Raw genomic sequence first — 15,682 nt, 5'->3', positions numbered from 1 at the left:
AAAATAAATGGAATCATTAGAGTCTGCAAAATAATGTCATAAATCCTGATTATGATGATCTCTGCTTTACCTTGAGTTGCTGGTTGGTTCGTTTGAGGAACTGGACCTCCTCAGCATGCTTCTTTTCCTCAATTTCCCGCCGTTCTGCTTCCCGTCTCTCGATGGCCTCACATTTAGCCTTCTGCTCATTCAATAGCCTCTCCAAATCTCGCTTCTCGCTCTCCAACTCTGAAATCTACCAAGAGTTTTTATCTCACCAAGTAGAAAATGATAATTGTCAGGTCTTGCTTTAAAGATAATTTTTTTTTTCTTCTTCTTCTGTAGAACACAAAAGATATTTTGAATAATGTCTGTTTTTTTTCCTACAAAAGTCATGTTGTTTTAGATGCGATTGACTTTCATTATATGGATAAAAAAAGAAAGAAACATTTGAAACATCATCTTTTGTGTTCCACAGAAGAAAGTACGTTTTTGGATTTTGGTTGAACTATCCCTATAAGGACCTTGTTCTCCATGTCAGACTTTCCCTGTTCCCCCTGAAGTGCTTTCCTCATGCCAAAGGCCACGCTGCTCTCGTACAGTGTCTGATAGGCAGCGATGGTCATGCGAATCTCATCTCTTACTTGCAGCAGCAGGAGGCCCCGCTCGGCACAGTTAATGGTGACCTGTCTGATTAACTCATCTAAGAGATTTGAAAGAGGGAATGTCATGTAAATGAATCAAGAGCTATTAATATGACACTTCATTTAGAATATGTGTATTTTTACCAAAGCATTGAGAGTAGAGCTCCCTGCGGACCGGACAGATGCCCGTCTCTCTGGCCTGTCTCTCCTGCAGGCTTTTGTCCAGCTGTTCTTGCAAATGAATAACATCCATTCGTGTGCATGGAGCGCTGGACACTGGCTGCACCCACAACTGGTTGTCCTCCATCCATTCCCTGTGACAGAACCATTTGTACGATTTAAACAGTTCCAATTGTATGAGTTTTCTATTTTAATATATTTTCAAATGTAATTTATTCCGGTGATGGCAAAGCTGAATTTTCAGCATCATTACTGCAGTCTTCAGTGTCACATGATCCTTCAGAAATCATCCTAATATGCTGATTTGCTGCTCAAGAAACATTTATTAGTATCAATATTGAAAACAGTTGTACTGCTTAAAATATTTGAGGAAATCATGATGCATTTATTTCAGGATTCTTTGAATAGAAAGTTCAAAAGAACAGCATTTATTTGAAATAGAAATCTTCTGTAACATTATAAATGTCTTTACTTTAAAAAACTTTACCTTTACTTTTTTTTGAATCTTACTAAGCCCAAAATGTTTAACTATTGTGTAATGTGATAAAACACATTTGCAACTAAACTACCATGCTATGGTAGTTGCAACACCCAGTTGAAGAAAAAATTACTAATCATTGTAAGGGTTTATTTTACTTTGGTGGTAGAATGGCATTTAGGATATCTTCGGTTTGCTGCTTGCTGGCATCCGCTGAGGGACTCTTGGGTTTGGGTGGAGGTGGGACTGGGCCGGAGTCAACCATCTGTTGGGGACTCACTTTTAAAGGACGGCTCTGTGTGAAATGTAAAGGAAGAAATAAATATCAATTGTTAAGGCTTTGTTACAACAACAAGGTATACTTTACAGTGTTTGCAGGTTTGTTTTTATTCGTAGACATACAATAACTGCTTACCTTTGGAGACTTCCTCTCTGTATTTTTGCTCACTAACACCGGATAATCATACTTCAGCAAGGAGTCAGACGGAGGAATCATGCTTATGATGTAAAAGTGCCAAGAAAATATACAGAAATGCTTCAAATTCTGCGTTTTGGTAACGTATAAAGCTTGGGAAGACTTCAAGGTCCCTCTGTAGCGCTGTAGAAGTTTCGTTTTGTTGCTATAACAACCGCGCGTGTCCCATCAGGTCTTCAGTCCATGGGAGTGAACCAGTCGAAGTATACTGCTAAAAATGATCGATTAAATATGTATGACTTTTAAGCCTTTTAAAATAAATTACACAAATATATTGTGGTATTTTATTTTTATATATTTTTCTGTTCTAAAACAGAAAAAGAGATTTCGCCACTGGGTGGCACTAACGTAACGTACATGTTAAAGAAAAAAGGCTATTGGCGCGTGTAATATCCATGGTAATATCAAATATGATTTTTATAGACGAATGCATCCTTTTACTCGTTGTATACTTGTTTTTGATTTATTTTTTAGTTTTTATTACGCTCTGACACTTTTTAATTTATTTATTTATTATAATTATATATAATGTTTATTTTACTATTTGCATAATTTAACCAGTTAAAAATGGTTACTTATTGTATATTATTAACATTTCTCTTGTTTAATTTCTCTATAATCTCAATCTCTTTTAAAAAACGGTACATTGAATCCCTGAAGAAAGCGGAACTAAATTGCTTTCCAGAGAAATGGGGACAGATTTCTTCAGCGTACAATCATCGAACCGGAAGTGTACATGGAAGTTTCGTAAATGTGGTTTGAATCTGTTTTCATGCTCTCCTTTGGTATGAACGACTCTTACGTTCTACGAAGCTAATAGGCGAGCTCATATCATAATGGATAACAAGAGACGGCACAGAGAATCTCCTGGCCGGGTTGTAAAGACGAAAATTAAGCAAGAAAAAGTGAGTCCCGCGCGGCCTCCGCGGACACGTCGATCCAGTTCAGGCTCCAGCCGAAGCAGCAACAGCCCTCCAACGAGACGACGAGACAGCAGGTGAGCGCCTTAGATCTCACAGCCTGTTTATCTTCATGACAGCTCAGCCGAATAAAGAGATTGCTCCTATTTTTTATTTCATTTGGCCATTCCCTTAAAAATAGTGTAGTATGTGGGGAGGATCAACAGGTCATTTTATTTGTAGCCAGTGGTTTCTTACAGACTGTTTCCTGAACTGTATTTGTAGATCACCAGTCAGAAGAAAGGACAGATCGCCAGCGAGAAGAGACCGTTCCTCGGGCAGACAGCAGGAGAGGTCACCTCGGCCCCGGAGGAGCAGAAGCCCGCATCGCAGCACCGACGTCAGGTTAAAGCGGGTGAGTTGAGTTCAACAGATACAAATCAACTTGTACCGAGTTATGTCATGAACTGATGAGAAAGCTGTATGAATGTAAGGTGTTGAATGTGATTTAGCTGTTGATGTATTGTTTTTCTTAATGTATGTTCTCTCTAACGTGAGGGAAATTATCTAAATATACTCCAGTGGTCATTAAATCTAACTAATAGAGTTTTATTAATTGTTTTGGGGTTATAAAATGTTTAATTGTTCAAGTTAATGTGTTAAAATATAGCGTTAAATGTCTCTGGGAAGCTCATTCTGTGATCGAGATAGCTCGAGGGTTTTGGAGGGACCTTGGTGGGGAAAAATGTGATTATAATAAATGATATATATTATTATTTACTTCTAATATGAATTTAAAATACATGTTATTAATATGTTAGATTGTGGGTATTTTAAAATATTTTATCATAATTTTTCATTGTTGTTTACAGAAACATTACAGCATTACAGATAGAATATAGTAATCATGCATTATGCTATATTATTTTATTAAATAGCCAATTCAAATTCAAGTTATTATTTTTGTTAATTTGTGGATATTTATTTTAGAATATATGTGAGCATATTGATTTACCTTGTTTACAAAAGATTTTATATACTGTTACATTACACATCCAATATAGTCATAATAATATAGTAGGTTATATAATTTTTTTAAATAGAAATTTAAAATACAAATTATTATTTTATTTTTTTTGTTAAATTGTGGATATTTTAGAATATTTGTATTTTTATATTTATATTTTTTTACAAAAGATGTTATTTACAGTTACATTACAGCATCGCAGACCTAATACAGTAAGCTATATTATTTTCTTTAATAGGAATTTAAAATACAAATTATTATTATTATTATTATTATTGTTGTTTTTTTGTGTATATAAAATTTTGTTTATTGTAGAATACTTAATAAGCAATTTTCATTGTTTACAAAAACTGTTATTTATAGTTATATTACAGCATTACAGACTAGCATACATACACACACACACACACACATATATATATATATATATATATATATATATATATATATATATTAGTTGTTGTTGTTGTTGTTGTTGTTTTTGAAAGTAACTAAAAAGGCATTCTAAGTGGAGATTTTGTTTTTATTACAGGAGCAAGATGATCACAGAGGGTCTGAAAGTCATCGGCATCGTGAGAGAAGGGATGATTCAAATGACCGCAGGGTAAAAAGGGAGGGAGATCGTCCACGGCAAAGAGAGCGAGACAGAGAGCAGGACAGATATAGGGGAAGAGAACGGGATGCCCACTTACAACAGCAACAGCAGGCTGAGAGGGAACGGCATAATGAACGACGGCGTGAGAATCGCCTCAGACAGGAGGCTCAGAGTGGCAGTGGTGATGACGAGGCAAATGAGTTCGGTGGTCAACAGGATAGCGATTCTGCCCCTGCACCTGAGAAGGAAAAGCCCAACTTTGAACTATCAGGTGCCTTGGTGGAAGATACCAATACATTCAGGGGGGTGGTGATCAAGTATAATGAGCCTCCTGAGGCCCGAATCCCCAAAAGAAGATGGCGTTTGTACCCCTTTAAGAATGACGAGCCACTTCCAGTCATGTACATCCACAGACAGAGTGCGTATCTACTTGGACGGCAGAGGAAGATTGCAGACATTCCTATCGACCACCCTTCTTGTTCCAAACAGCATGCTGTTTTTCAGTACAGGTCAGAACAACAAAAGATAGCATGGTAACACTTTACAGTAAGGTTTCATTTGTTAACATCAGTTAACTACTCTAGTTAACATGAACTAAAAAGGAACAATATTTCTACAGCATTTACTAATTTAATAACGCTATCATGGATTTACTATTGAAACAAATTGGAGAAAATGGAAACTCAAAAATTATATATGTAGTAGTTTCCATTCGCCATCATAGGGTTACCCATCTTTGATGACTTCTGCTTCTGAGAACCCCCCAGAAATGTGAAAAGGGCCTGTTGACTGCAAACTTGCATTCATATCTGCCTCCTATCACCTACTAAGTATAGAACCAAGTCCTACCTTTTTTTCTCACTCAGATGTACATCACGATATGGAAGAAAAGATCTGTTGCTCCTTCCACAACATTGCGACTTTAAAAAATAAAAATAAATATTACTGAAATATTACTTCCCATAACGGTTGACCTTTTCTCTTTGCCTTTTATCATCTCCAGATTAGTGGAGTTCACACGGGCGGACGGCACCACGGGCAGGAGAGTGAAGCCGTACATCATCGATCTGGGTTCTGGTAACGGCACCTACCTAAACAATCAGCGTATAGATCCTCAGCGTTACTACGAGCTCAAAGAAAAGGATGTACTGAAGTTTGGGTTCAGCAGCAGAGAGTATGTGCTCCTTCATGAGTTCTCCGACACAGCCGAGGTTGATGCAAAGAAGGAGGAAGAAGAGGATGATGAAGGCCTGGATGAGTAGTTCTTGTCCCACGTTTACCAAAGTTACCTGTTTTGTGCTGGACTCTGAAAGAATTTCCTGTAGGAACAGGTCGAGCGTAAATTGCTCAATTATTCATAATTTTCTTCTGGACAATGAAACAGTCACGCTTCAGCCTGCCCAAGTTGTCTGTATGACTTTATTCTCAGGTGGATAGCTTTTGTATCCCGTCAAACTGTGTACATTGTTGTCCCTCAAAGCAAGTGCTTAATGCCAGAACTAATTAATCTATCCTCAAAAAAAAAAAAAAAAAACATATATTTTGGATACTCTTGAAGTAGTGAATATAATGCCCAGATTTGGTTACTGTAAATATTACCGGATGTAATTGATGTGCTTGTTTCACGTGTTTTCATTTATAGTCTGTTATTAGAGACATGGTTAGTGAGCGCCAGCAAGTTAATCATCCTCATGGTTATTCAGAAAATACTGATATTAAATTGAATATTGCTATACAAAAGATGCCATCTTTCTTTAGAAATTTTCTATTCTCTCACAGTACGGTCGTATTTGATTTTTAGATGTTTTGTATTGTAAAATAAATATGGAGAATAATGAATGTATGCCTTTTTGATTGATTGCACACGTAAGAGCAAATGAGGAAATCTGAAATTGATGGTCCCTCTGATGAGCCAAGCATTCTTTCTTTTGTCATATGTGCATTGAATTAAGAAGTCCAATAATTTTATTTGTTAAAAGCGATTATAATGTTATATTTTAAATGTTTCGGTTTACATTAGTAAACTTATTTGAATGAAACTATCGCAAATATACAGTGAAAACATAAAGCTCACATTTTGTCCTTCAAATTATACATTTTCTCCGTATAAACGGATAATCTTATGCTATTTCACGCTGATTTCGTCTGATTTATACAGTTTTGTAACGTTTCTGTATTCACTAATAAAAAGCATTAAGTTTTATGGGACTTTTATTTTGGAATAATAAACATCCGGTTCCCAGCATGTTTCTAGCATCATGTTGCAGCGAAATAATTCACTGACTTTTAAAGGTTTGTGTTTTGTTTTATGTATGTCTTAGGACATTATACATATTTCATTTTCAATATACGTTAATTCTAGTTTATCTTGGTTTTGTCTTCTCTGTCTAAAATATTTTGTTTACGGCTGCATACAGACTTATTCAAGGACCGCACAAATCTGCATAATCATATCTGCTCTGTAATATTTACATTTAAGGATAATAATACACGATTACCAGAGAATCAAAGTTAAATGTCTAATTAAACTTAGTTGTACCTCGTTTTTAATTTTCAATTTAAATTTGAAATTTTCAATTTACTCAGCTTCATGTTGTTCCAAACCTGAATGACAGACACATTCTTCACAATGCAAGTAAATGGTGACTTTTTGAATAAGAACATGGTTCATTTGTAAAAACATTGTCAATTATCTTTTAAACTGTACAATTCGACATTATTTTCTAAAAAGCTGTCATTTTCTCTTTTAGATGAAGCCTAGTTTGTTTGCATAGTGGTGAACCTGTCTTCATTGTGATGGCATCACATCCTTCAAAACCAGCTCTACATTTCGGCCAGGTTGTGATTGGTCCACCTGGTTCAGGTAAAACCACTTATTGCCGGGGCATGCAGGAGTTCCTGAGCCACCTCGGGCGTAAGGTGGTTGTCGTAAATCTGGATCCTGCCAATGAAGGGTTGCCTTATCCATGTGCCGTGGACATATCCGAGCTCGTCACTCTGGATGATGTGATGGACGGTCTAAAACTTGGCCCCAATGGCGGCCTCATCTACTCTATGGAATATTTAGAGGCAAACTTGGACTGGTTAGAGAACAAACTGAAGCACCACCATGACTGCTACTTCCTTTTTGACTGCCCAGGTCAGGTGGAACTGTACACTCATCATAATTCGGTCAAGAATATATTTGCGCAGCTGTCGAAGTGGAATTTTAGGGTAAGTACATGGTGGGAACTTTTCCTGAACTTCTCTCTGATTTATCAAGATGTATTTCCTGTCTGATTTCATCTGATATTGGCAGCTGACCGCAGTCCATCTGGTGGATTCCCATTACTGTGCTGATCCGGCCAAGTTCATCTCTGTGTTGTGTACGTCCCTGTCCACCATGCTGCATGTTGAATTGCCACATGTCAATGTGCTCTCAAAAATGGACCTCATTGAGCAATATGGCAGACTTGGTAAGATGATATAGTCCAGACTGATGCAGAAAGTCTGAATAAATAATCAATTGTGGATGAACTTTTCCATTAATACCAACTCTCTTTCAAAAGCATTCAATCTAGACTTCTACACTGAGGTTCTTGACCTGTCATATTTGGTGGAGCACCTCGCTGCGGACCCTTTCTTCAAAAAGTTTCACCACCTGAATGTGAAGTTAGCTGAAGTGATCCAGGACTACAGCTTAGTGTCTTTTGTACCTCTTAATGTCCAGGTTAGTGCACACTTTTTGTAATTGTAATTCTTCCTGTAGCTCAAACATGGTGCTAGCAATGACAAGGTGATAGGTTCGATTCCCAGGGAAAGCTAGAACTGATAAAATGTGTACCTTGAATGCAATGTAAGGGTGTGCTCACACTTGTACTTTGGTTATCTCGGGTCTTTTGGTCCAGACCAAAAAAAGAAAATGATACATCTAGTCCTGGTTGACTTAGCATTTACACTGTCATTTTTAACACCGGACCTATAGATACAGAACAAATAAAACATATTTTATGCCATATATTTTGCGACAGAATATACCGAACACCCAAAACTATGCAGTGTGCTGGACTAAACGCGCTCATTGTATGTGTGTACGTATGGCGGTATTTTTACCATCTAAGAACTGCTTGTAAAATGTCCAAAGGAGTCAAAATAGCACCAGAAATTCCTCTGTTGCACACAAAATGAAGATTTTTTTTTTCGGTCTGGATCAAAAAAGAAAATAATAAATTTAGTCCTGTTTTGCTTAGCATTCACAGCACACTGCTATCTGTGTTGTGTATATATTTCAGTTGTACCACACCAAAATTTGTTTTCAGAGGGTCTCGGTCCTCTTGTTTGGTCACACCAAGGTTCGGATTGCAGTGTTCACACATATTCAAGTGAACTGCACTAACAGAGCAATCGCACCAGAGTTCATTTTAATTGAACAAAACTGCCAAGTGTGAAAACACCTTTAGGGTGCGTTCACACTTGTCATGTTTGGTTCGATTAAAACGAGCCCTGGTGCGATTGCTCGGTTAGTTTCGGTTCATTTGAACATATGTGAACGCTTCCAAACGAACTCTGGTGCGGTTCGAATGATATATGAACGCAACACGGACAAAGACATGTAACCGAACCAAAAACAGGAAGACGAGACCCTAAAAAGGACAGAATCCTCACGCATGTCGGTTTTTCTCGTCATAGACGCGAGTCTGCTCATCACAGCAGATTGTTTGTGTGTATGACGGATGGATACCCGCCAGTGTTTTGACTACTTTACACATTTTATAAGCTCTTCACGAGTTCCCAGCTGGCCAAAATACCATCACAGGCTACGCCCCGCTACACACACACAACAAGCGCATTTACCTCAGCAAACAGCACTGTTTTGGATGTTCGGTAAGTTCCGTCTCAAAATAAGCAATACGTCATAAACGCCGACCAATCACGTTGTAAATGTATCCCTGTGCCTTAAGGTTCGGTATCTTTTGGTTCAGTGATAAAATTGCCAATCTGAACGCTAACCGGACCAGGACTAAATTTTTTATTTTTCTTCTTTGGTCCGGACCAAGTGAACCAAACGAACCGAACTACAAGTGTGAACGCACCCTTAGTCTCTTTGGATGAAAGTGCCTGCCAAATACATGAATGTAAATGTAAACGTATGTGGTTTTGTGGCATATCTTTTAACCATTGTTATTTCTCTACAGGACAAGGAAAGCATGATGCAAGTTTTAAGAACTGTAGACAAAGCCAATGGCTACTGCTTTGGAGACCTGGAGGAGAGGAACCTGCAGGTCATGATGTCTGCTGCTGTCGGAGCAGACTTCCAGTTCAGCACGTATCCTTCTCATACTGTTTAGTTTTCTGTTTTTTGTTAAAGTTATGTTCCATTAATTCATGCAGTCACAATCGTGAAAGATTGTCCTTAACAATTTATTTCAGAACTCTTGGTGTACAGGAGAAATATGTGGAGGCCGCTGGGAAAACTGTGGAGGATGAAGTCATGGATTTGTAACCCCTTGTTTATATTGATTAAAAAAGAAAAAGTAAAAAAAAGTAGCAGAGCTGTCTTATTTCACACATTCAAACATTGTAGACATGTTGAACTTCCACAAAGGAGCAAATAAAATGCATAATAAATATAAAATAAAATAATAGAATTTTTTTTTGTTAAATACTTATTTTGCATTTAGTAACAATGAAATCATTGTCTTGAGCACTTAAAATGGTTTTAGGTAAATGCATCTCAAAATTGATCTACATAAGCATCCAGTTTATTAGATGTGAGTTCACAAGTTTAATAATTATAAATATGTATTTTTTTTAATAACTTGTAATTCAAAAAACAAGTTTCTTTATCAAAGAAACAATGGACATATGTATCAACAATAAAATGAATCCTTATTTCAGTTTGACTGGCACTGATAGAAAGTTACTGAAAACTGAATTCTCAGTTTTATAGATCTACATCTTGTTTGGGCTTGAAATATTTGATGCATAAATAGACATGGACTTTCTTTTATGAGCAGTTTATTGATCAGTGCACGGAAAATATCACCACTAGAGGTCATAGTCGTAACGGCTACTTGTTCACACAATATATTATTCAGCTTTATTTAGCCTCGTTTATTATTGAATTTTAGGAAACTGCAGTCGCCTCAATTTTAATAATGTGACCGTTTTAAAAACTGTATAATTCAAATGGCACACATTACTATCTCATTATTGTCGTGCTTAAATGTGTGAAATTTGCGACAGTTTGTTTGGAAATTAATGCTGCTTTTTATCATTGGTTACACCCTCATAAATCAGTATAAACGGTTCTGATTTGGTTTAATAATTTGCGCAGGTTTTCTCCCTCGCTCTCGTGACACAGGGCGCGTATTTTGCGAACTTGTGGCAGAGCCGGAACACCTTTCATATGTGTAGTCTGGACCTTGAAAAGGCCTTCTCACCCGCGGAAGAACACAGGAATGCATTGTACACGAGAGGAAGACATGACAACTATGTTAGATAGTGCTCGGTGTTTGTAGAACTTGTCCTTTGGTCAGGTTTTTCTTGCTAATATCAGTAAAATATGATCTAATAATTTAAGTTTATGTATGAAAGTGCTACAGCATCCCTTAGGAATAAATCTGCACCACAGTCACCTTAACACATACTTGTGCGAGCCACGGAAGTATTCCAGGAACCAGAAAGAAGTGCTTCGCCTCTTAGCGCACTCGGTTTGGGAACCATGGAAAACGCGGGATGGAGTATGAAAATTATATTGCGGTCTAAAAACGCTTGTGACAGTCAGATGACTTGGTATCATTTATATACAACTGTATGTGCTGCGATATACTGTTATATATACCTGAAAAAGAATGTACAGAGTGTAATATTCTTGCAATAAGTGCACAAACAGGACTAATGCTATTGCACACACTGCATGTCATTAGAACCTCATGTGCCAAAGCGTTATCCATGTCGGTTCATAATCCAGTCCACATTTTAATCGAATCCGTAGGGTAAAAACAGGAGACAGACAGGGAATGGAGTTGGTAATGTGAAATCTGTTTCTGCTTTACAGGTTCTGAGTATGTTCAAGCTTGACACTGTATTTGCTCTAGGCATCATTTAGGGTGATAAAAGAAGTTTAGATATTTCAGTATGAAAGAAACTTGTTGGTGTGTGACTATTGAAGTCTAAGAAAAATTGCTGCTGTATAGGAAATATATTAAACTGTTTTTGTTTTGCTCTTTTTCTTTAAATTTGGGTCTATGATTTCATGATCTTTGAATTCTGTTGACAAAATAAATTGACAGATAGGAACTGTTATAGATTGCAGCTAAAAGAAAAACAAATAGAAATTAGTAAAAAAAAAATATATATATATATAAAACCAATTTTTTCTCAGGCAAATTAAGTCACCGTGACTTGTTTTATATATATATTTATATATATATATACATTTGCCTGAGAAAAAAGTGCCTTAATATATATATATATATATATATATATATATATATATTTTTTTTTTTTTTTTTTTTTTTTTTTTTGTTGCACTTTTTTCTCAGGCAAATGAAGTCACCATGAAAAAGTCACCATAAATATTTTTGTTGTTATGAATGTCATGAGTGTGTGCCGAACACACGATTATGCCCCAGTTATGGTTTCCTATGGCTCTCTGGAGTGGTACTTCCTTCCCTAGCACACTTCAGAGAGTAATTTTGTGTGTATGACGGCTGCCCAGCAACCTGCTGGCTGAGGACCAACTTCCTTGTGTCTGCTCTTGCTACTTTATGGATTCCCATGTGGGGGTGTGTCTGAGAACAAGGGATTGAATGAAACTCTGATTGAATGAAGGGCTCTGCTGAGCAGTTTCCTCCCTTTACCTGCAGTGTATACATGTGGCTTATTGGCGCACCGAGGGTCATGAAAGGGTTTGAGTACACATGGTTTTGTTTACACAGAAAATGTGGCATACTTTGTACTCTGCCTCATTAAAACTGTTGACAAACAAGGACAGATGAAAGTCGTACTTGTTTGGCTTTCATTTTTCGCTTGCAAATCTCAGCAAAATCTATGTCTTCCAGATTTTATTCTCTCTCAACCATTGTAGGCAAAGATCAATGTATTTAAAATGACATTGTCAATGCCACTTATTTAGAGAAAGAAGACAGAAAATCTGCAACCATTAAATTTTCAATATTTAGCACAATTTATTGGATTTAATTACTTTTTTTTTTTAACTAAATATCTTCTAAATGTGAACCATTTACATGTAAATATCACAGTTCAAAACTGATTTGTGTGTTTTGTATTGATTTGTTTTGTTGCTCGACTGGTAGATCTTGGTGCTTGCAACAGGTCATGGGTTTGATCCAGAATACCAACCTGATGTCACGGGAAAACGTACAGTAAAACCAAAATTTATTCAGACACCTTGAACAATTCATTCATTAATACAGTTTATTCACTATAGTTTAAAAAATTGGTAATAAAATATGACAAGATCTCAGAGTTAAACTGTATATCTGAATTATGTCAGATAACACTTAAGCAAAACATGGTCAGGTCAAAGTGTCTGAATAATTTTTGGTTCCAAATTTTTTTCAGTTTTACTGTTAGTGCACTGTTTGAAGAATTTTTGTGTATAATATCACAGTTTACTTTATTTTGCTATCCTCACTTACATAAATGAACTATAGTGTCCTGCGCCCACGCGTAAAAATATATCAAAAACATAAAAAATGTCTGAATCATTTTTGGTTTGACTATATGTTACAAGTCGGTGATTTCCTATGAATTTGTATGATGTAAATTGTTCAAAAACGTTCAAAAATATACAAATGAGCAGAGAATTCATAAAAAATTAGCTGCCAAAGTTTAAAATAGTTGGGAATAGACAAGCAAAATGTATACCTTGAATTGAGGTTATTATCATAAAACTACAAAATCTAAAACCATGACAAAACATTTTCATTACTTAAAATAAACATTAAATGAAATAAAATAAATAAATACATTTTAGCTAATTGCCAATTTCATTTTCGTTGAGTTTAACTTGAAGTACTAAAATAACAAACTAAAAGTTAATAAAAACTATATAGGCATATTTAAAAAAAATAAATAAATAAATAACAACTAAAAGTTACAAAAACTTTAAATAAAATTGAAATGAAATCTAATTTAACATATTATGGGGTTGGACAATGAAACTGAAACACCTGGCTTTAGACCACAATCATTCAGCTATTAATTTGGTGTAGGACCTCATTCTGTGGCCAATACACTAACAATTCATCTTGGGAATGACAGATACAAGTCATGCACAGTGGCCAGAGGGATTTTGAGCCATTCCTCTTCCATAACAGTGGGTCACTATGTGATTCTGCTGGAGGAAAACGTTTTCTGACTTGCTCCTCCAAAATACCCCAAAGTGGCTGTGCAGGCCATGGGAGAAGTTCAATTTCATGTTTCATCAAACCATTCTGTCACAAATCTTGCTGAGTACTGGTTCATTATCATGCTGACACACGGCACCCCCTTCAGGGTACAATGTTTGAACCCTTACTTGCACATGTTCCTCCAAAATGGTTGGGTAGTCCTTGGCAGTGACGCTCCCATCAAGCACAGTAGGGAATACCTTGATATTGCAGCCCAAACCATCACTGATCCACCCTCGTGCTTCACTCTGGGCAGCAACAGTCCAGGAATTAAGCATCTTTGGAGCTTCTAATGCGGGAAAGACAGTGAAGGTGGACTCTTCGGAGAACAATACATGTCCACAGCCCAAGACTTGCACCGTTGGCACTAATGAAACCGACATTTTGCATTGGCACGAGTTACCAAAGGTTTGGGTATAGCAGCCTGACTGTGAATATTGACTGTGGAATTACCAACAAACAGTTTTGGTGGAAACAGGAGAGCTGAGGTGCGCATTTATTCTGAATCCTGTTGTATGTGGTTCGTCCTACATGGTGGTATGCAGACATTAGGCTCTGGACACACCAAAAGGGTTGGTCACAGATGAGCCAGAGAGACGCACACCAACAATTTGTCCTCTTTTGAACTCTGACATATCTCCCATTATGTTGTGTGGATTGCAATTGCTCTGCTAATTCAACCTTCACACTCTGCTCTTACTGATGGAATGTAAATCAGCGAAGACTGGCACAAGGCCGAGCATATATAGGTGTGAAACCTCCAATGCTACATTGGCCATTGTTTCAGTTTCATTGTCCGACCCCTGTATATATCAATGCTACTAAAATAACACAGCCTTGAAAAATGCTACTTTGATAAAAGCATCTGGTATTTACACACTGATCAGTAAAAGCATTAAATGAAAATGATTTGCTAACACATAGAGATAAAATAATGGGACTGACATGAAATAGTTTTTATTAGTTGTTCTTATTATTATTCTCTCTCCAAAAAAATATATATTGTATCATAAATGAACTTTATCTTCACCATATGTCCCTTTGACTTTGCTATTTTTGTTGTATAACATAACACCATCATGTATATTATTGTATGCTTTAAATATTTATTAAAATATACTTAACCCTGCTATCATTTTCACTGACAAAGGATTCAATAGTTATTTAACAAAGAGATTTTAGATGTCCAAATATATGAAACACTATATCACATTTCCCATAAATGATTCATCTTATTTCCATACTCGTTGCTTTAAGATGAAATATGTATACATTTCACTGAGGAGAAATGCATTTCCCAGATTCAATATACTCTTACAAAGTGCCAGAGAAGATTTCCCTACTTCACAGGACACAACTAGAGTTGGCCAGCAATGCTAGCGGCTCTGCATTGCATTAAGGTTGTGCGCTGTGCTGCTCTGCTCTGCTCTGCCCATCCCCCATACTGAGATACCAAAGCAGAGTTGTGCCGCTTTTGCAAGCAGCAAAGCTTCAGCTCGACTGAGAGGCAGGCAGGGAGAGAGGGGGTGGGGAGCGCAGAGAACGAGAGACGGTGTGTTATTCCCCTTAAAAGATATTTTTCCCAAGAGATTCTTTCTCTATCTCTTTTTAGATTCCAAACTGAACCACAGTATAAATAGATGGGCTTATTTTGTGATGATAATGTATTCTGCCTTTCAGCCACTTTGTGTGGTTTATCTGATTTTCTTTACTCGTGCTCTCTCCCTCCCTCTCGTTTTTCATTTTCACTTCCTGCTTGCAGACTAGCTCAACCCACCACCAACCCTCCCTTTTCTTACTTTCCTAACGCATTTCAATCAGCACAACCCCCTAAAACAGTTTCTTAACCGGTTTGACTTCAGAACTCAGTTTTTACTTCAAGTGATTACCTCACCAAAATTGTTTTTCATATAAAATAATAATGAAATGTATAGATGGATAAGCATGTACTGTATAGGCTCTACAATATGGAAATTATTAACCTAACTTGCAAAAAATGTTCAGTGC

At 36.7% G+C, this 15,682-nt stretch overlaps 3 protein-coding genes across 3 annotated transcripts; 2 read left to right on the top strand and 1 right to left on the bottom strand.

The window, feature by feature from the left end:
* Positions 1 to 49: 49 nt before the first annotated feature.
* On the bottom strand, positions 50 to 1,883 carry dnali1 (dynein, axonemal, light intermediate chain 1). Its single transcript, XM_067398890.1, has 5 exons — positions 1,697 to 1,883; positions 1,440 to 1,576; positions 768 to 937; positions 504 to 682; positions 50 to 235 (listed from the first exon to the last, which is right to left on the bottom strand). The coding sequence occupies exons 1-5, from the start codon at positions 1,775 to 1,777 to the stop codon at positions 50 to 52; spliced, it is 753 nt and encodes a 250-aa protein (XP_067254991.1). The 5' UTR covers positions 1,778 to 1,883.
* A 574-nt stretch (positions 1,884 to 2,457) lies between these two features.
* Positions 2,458 to 6,364, top strand: snip1 (Smad nuclear interacting protein). The gene is made up of 4 exons (XM_067394214.1): positions 2,458 to 2,753; positions 2,941 to 3,070; positions 4,215 to 4,786; positions 5,281 to 6,364. The coding sequence occupies exons 1-4, from the start codon at positions 2,593 to 2,595 to the stop codon at positions 5,537 to 5,539; spliced, it is 1,122 nt and encodes a 373-aa protein (XP_067250315.1). The 5' UTR covers positions 2,458 to 2,592; the 3' UTR covers positions 5,540 to 6,364.
* Positions 6,365 to 6,495: 131 nt separating this feature from the next.
* On the top strand, positions 6,496 to 9,785 carry gpn2 (GPN-loop GTPase 2). Its single transcript, XM_067394227.1, has 6 exons — positions 6,496 to 6,569; positions 7,028 to 7,490; positions 7,576 to 7,732; positions 7,826 to 7,986; positions 9,452 to 9,582; positions 9,687 to 9,785. The coding sequence occupies exons 2-6, from the start codon at positions 7,074 to 7,076 to the stop codon at positions 9,757 to 9,759; spliced, it is 939 nt and encodes a 312-aa protein (XP_067250328.1). The 5' UTR covers positions 6,496 to 6,569; positions 7,028 to 7,073; the 3' UTR covers positions 9,760 to 9,785.
* Positions 9,786 to 15,682: the final 5,897 nt, after the last annotated feature.

The sequence above is a fragment of the Chanodichthys erythropterus genome, chromosome 2 (assembly GCF_024489055.1).
Source record: "Chanodichthys erythropterus isolate Z2021 chromosome 2, ASM2448905v1, whole genome shotgun sequence".
Classification (NCBI taxonomy): domain Eukaryota; kingdom Metazoa; phylum Chordata; class Actinopteri; order Cypriniformes; family Xenocyprididae; genus Chanodichthys; species Chanodichthys erythropterus.
This window is presented reverse-complemented; position numbering and strand designations above follow the sequence as displayed.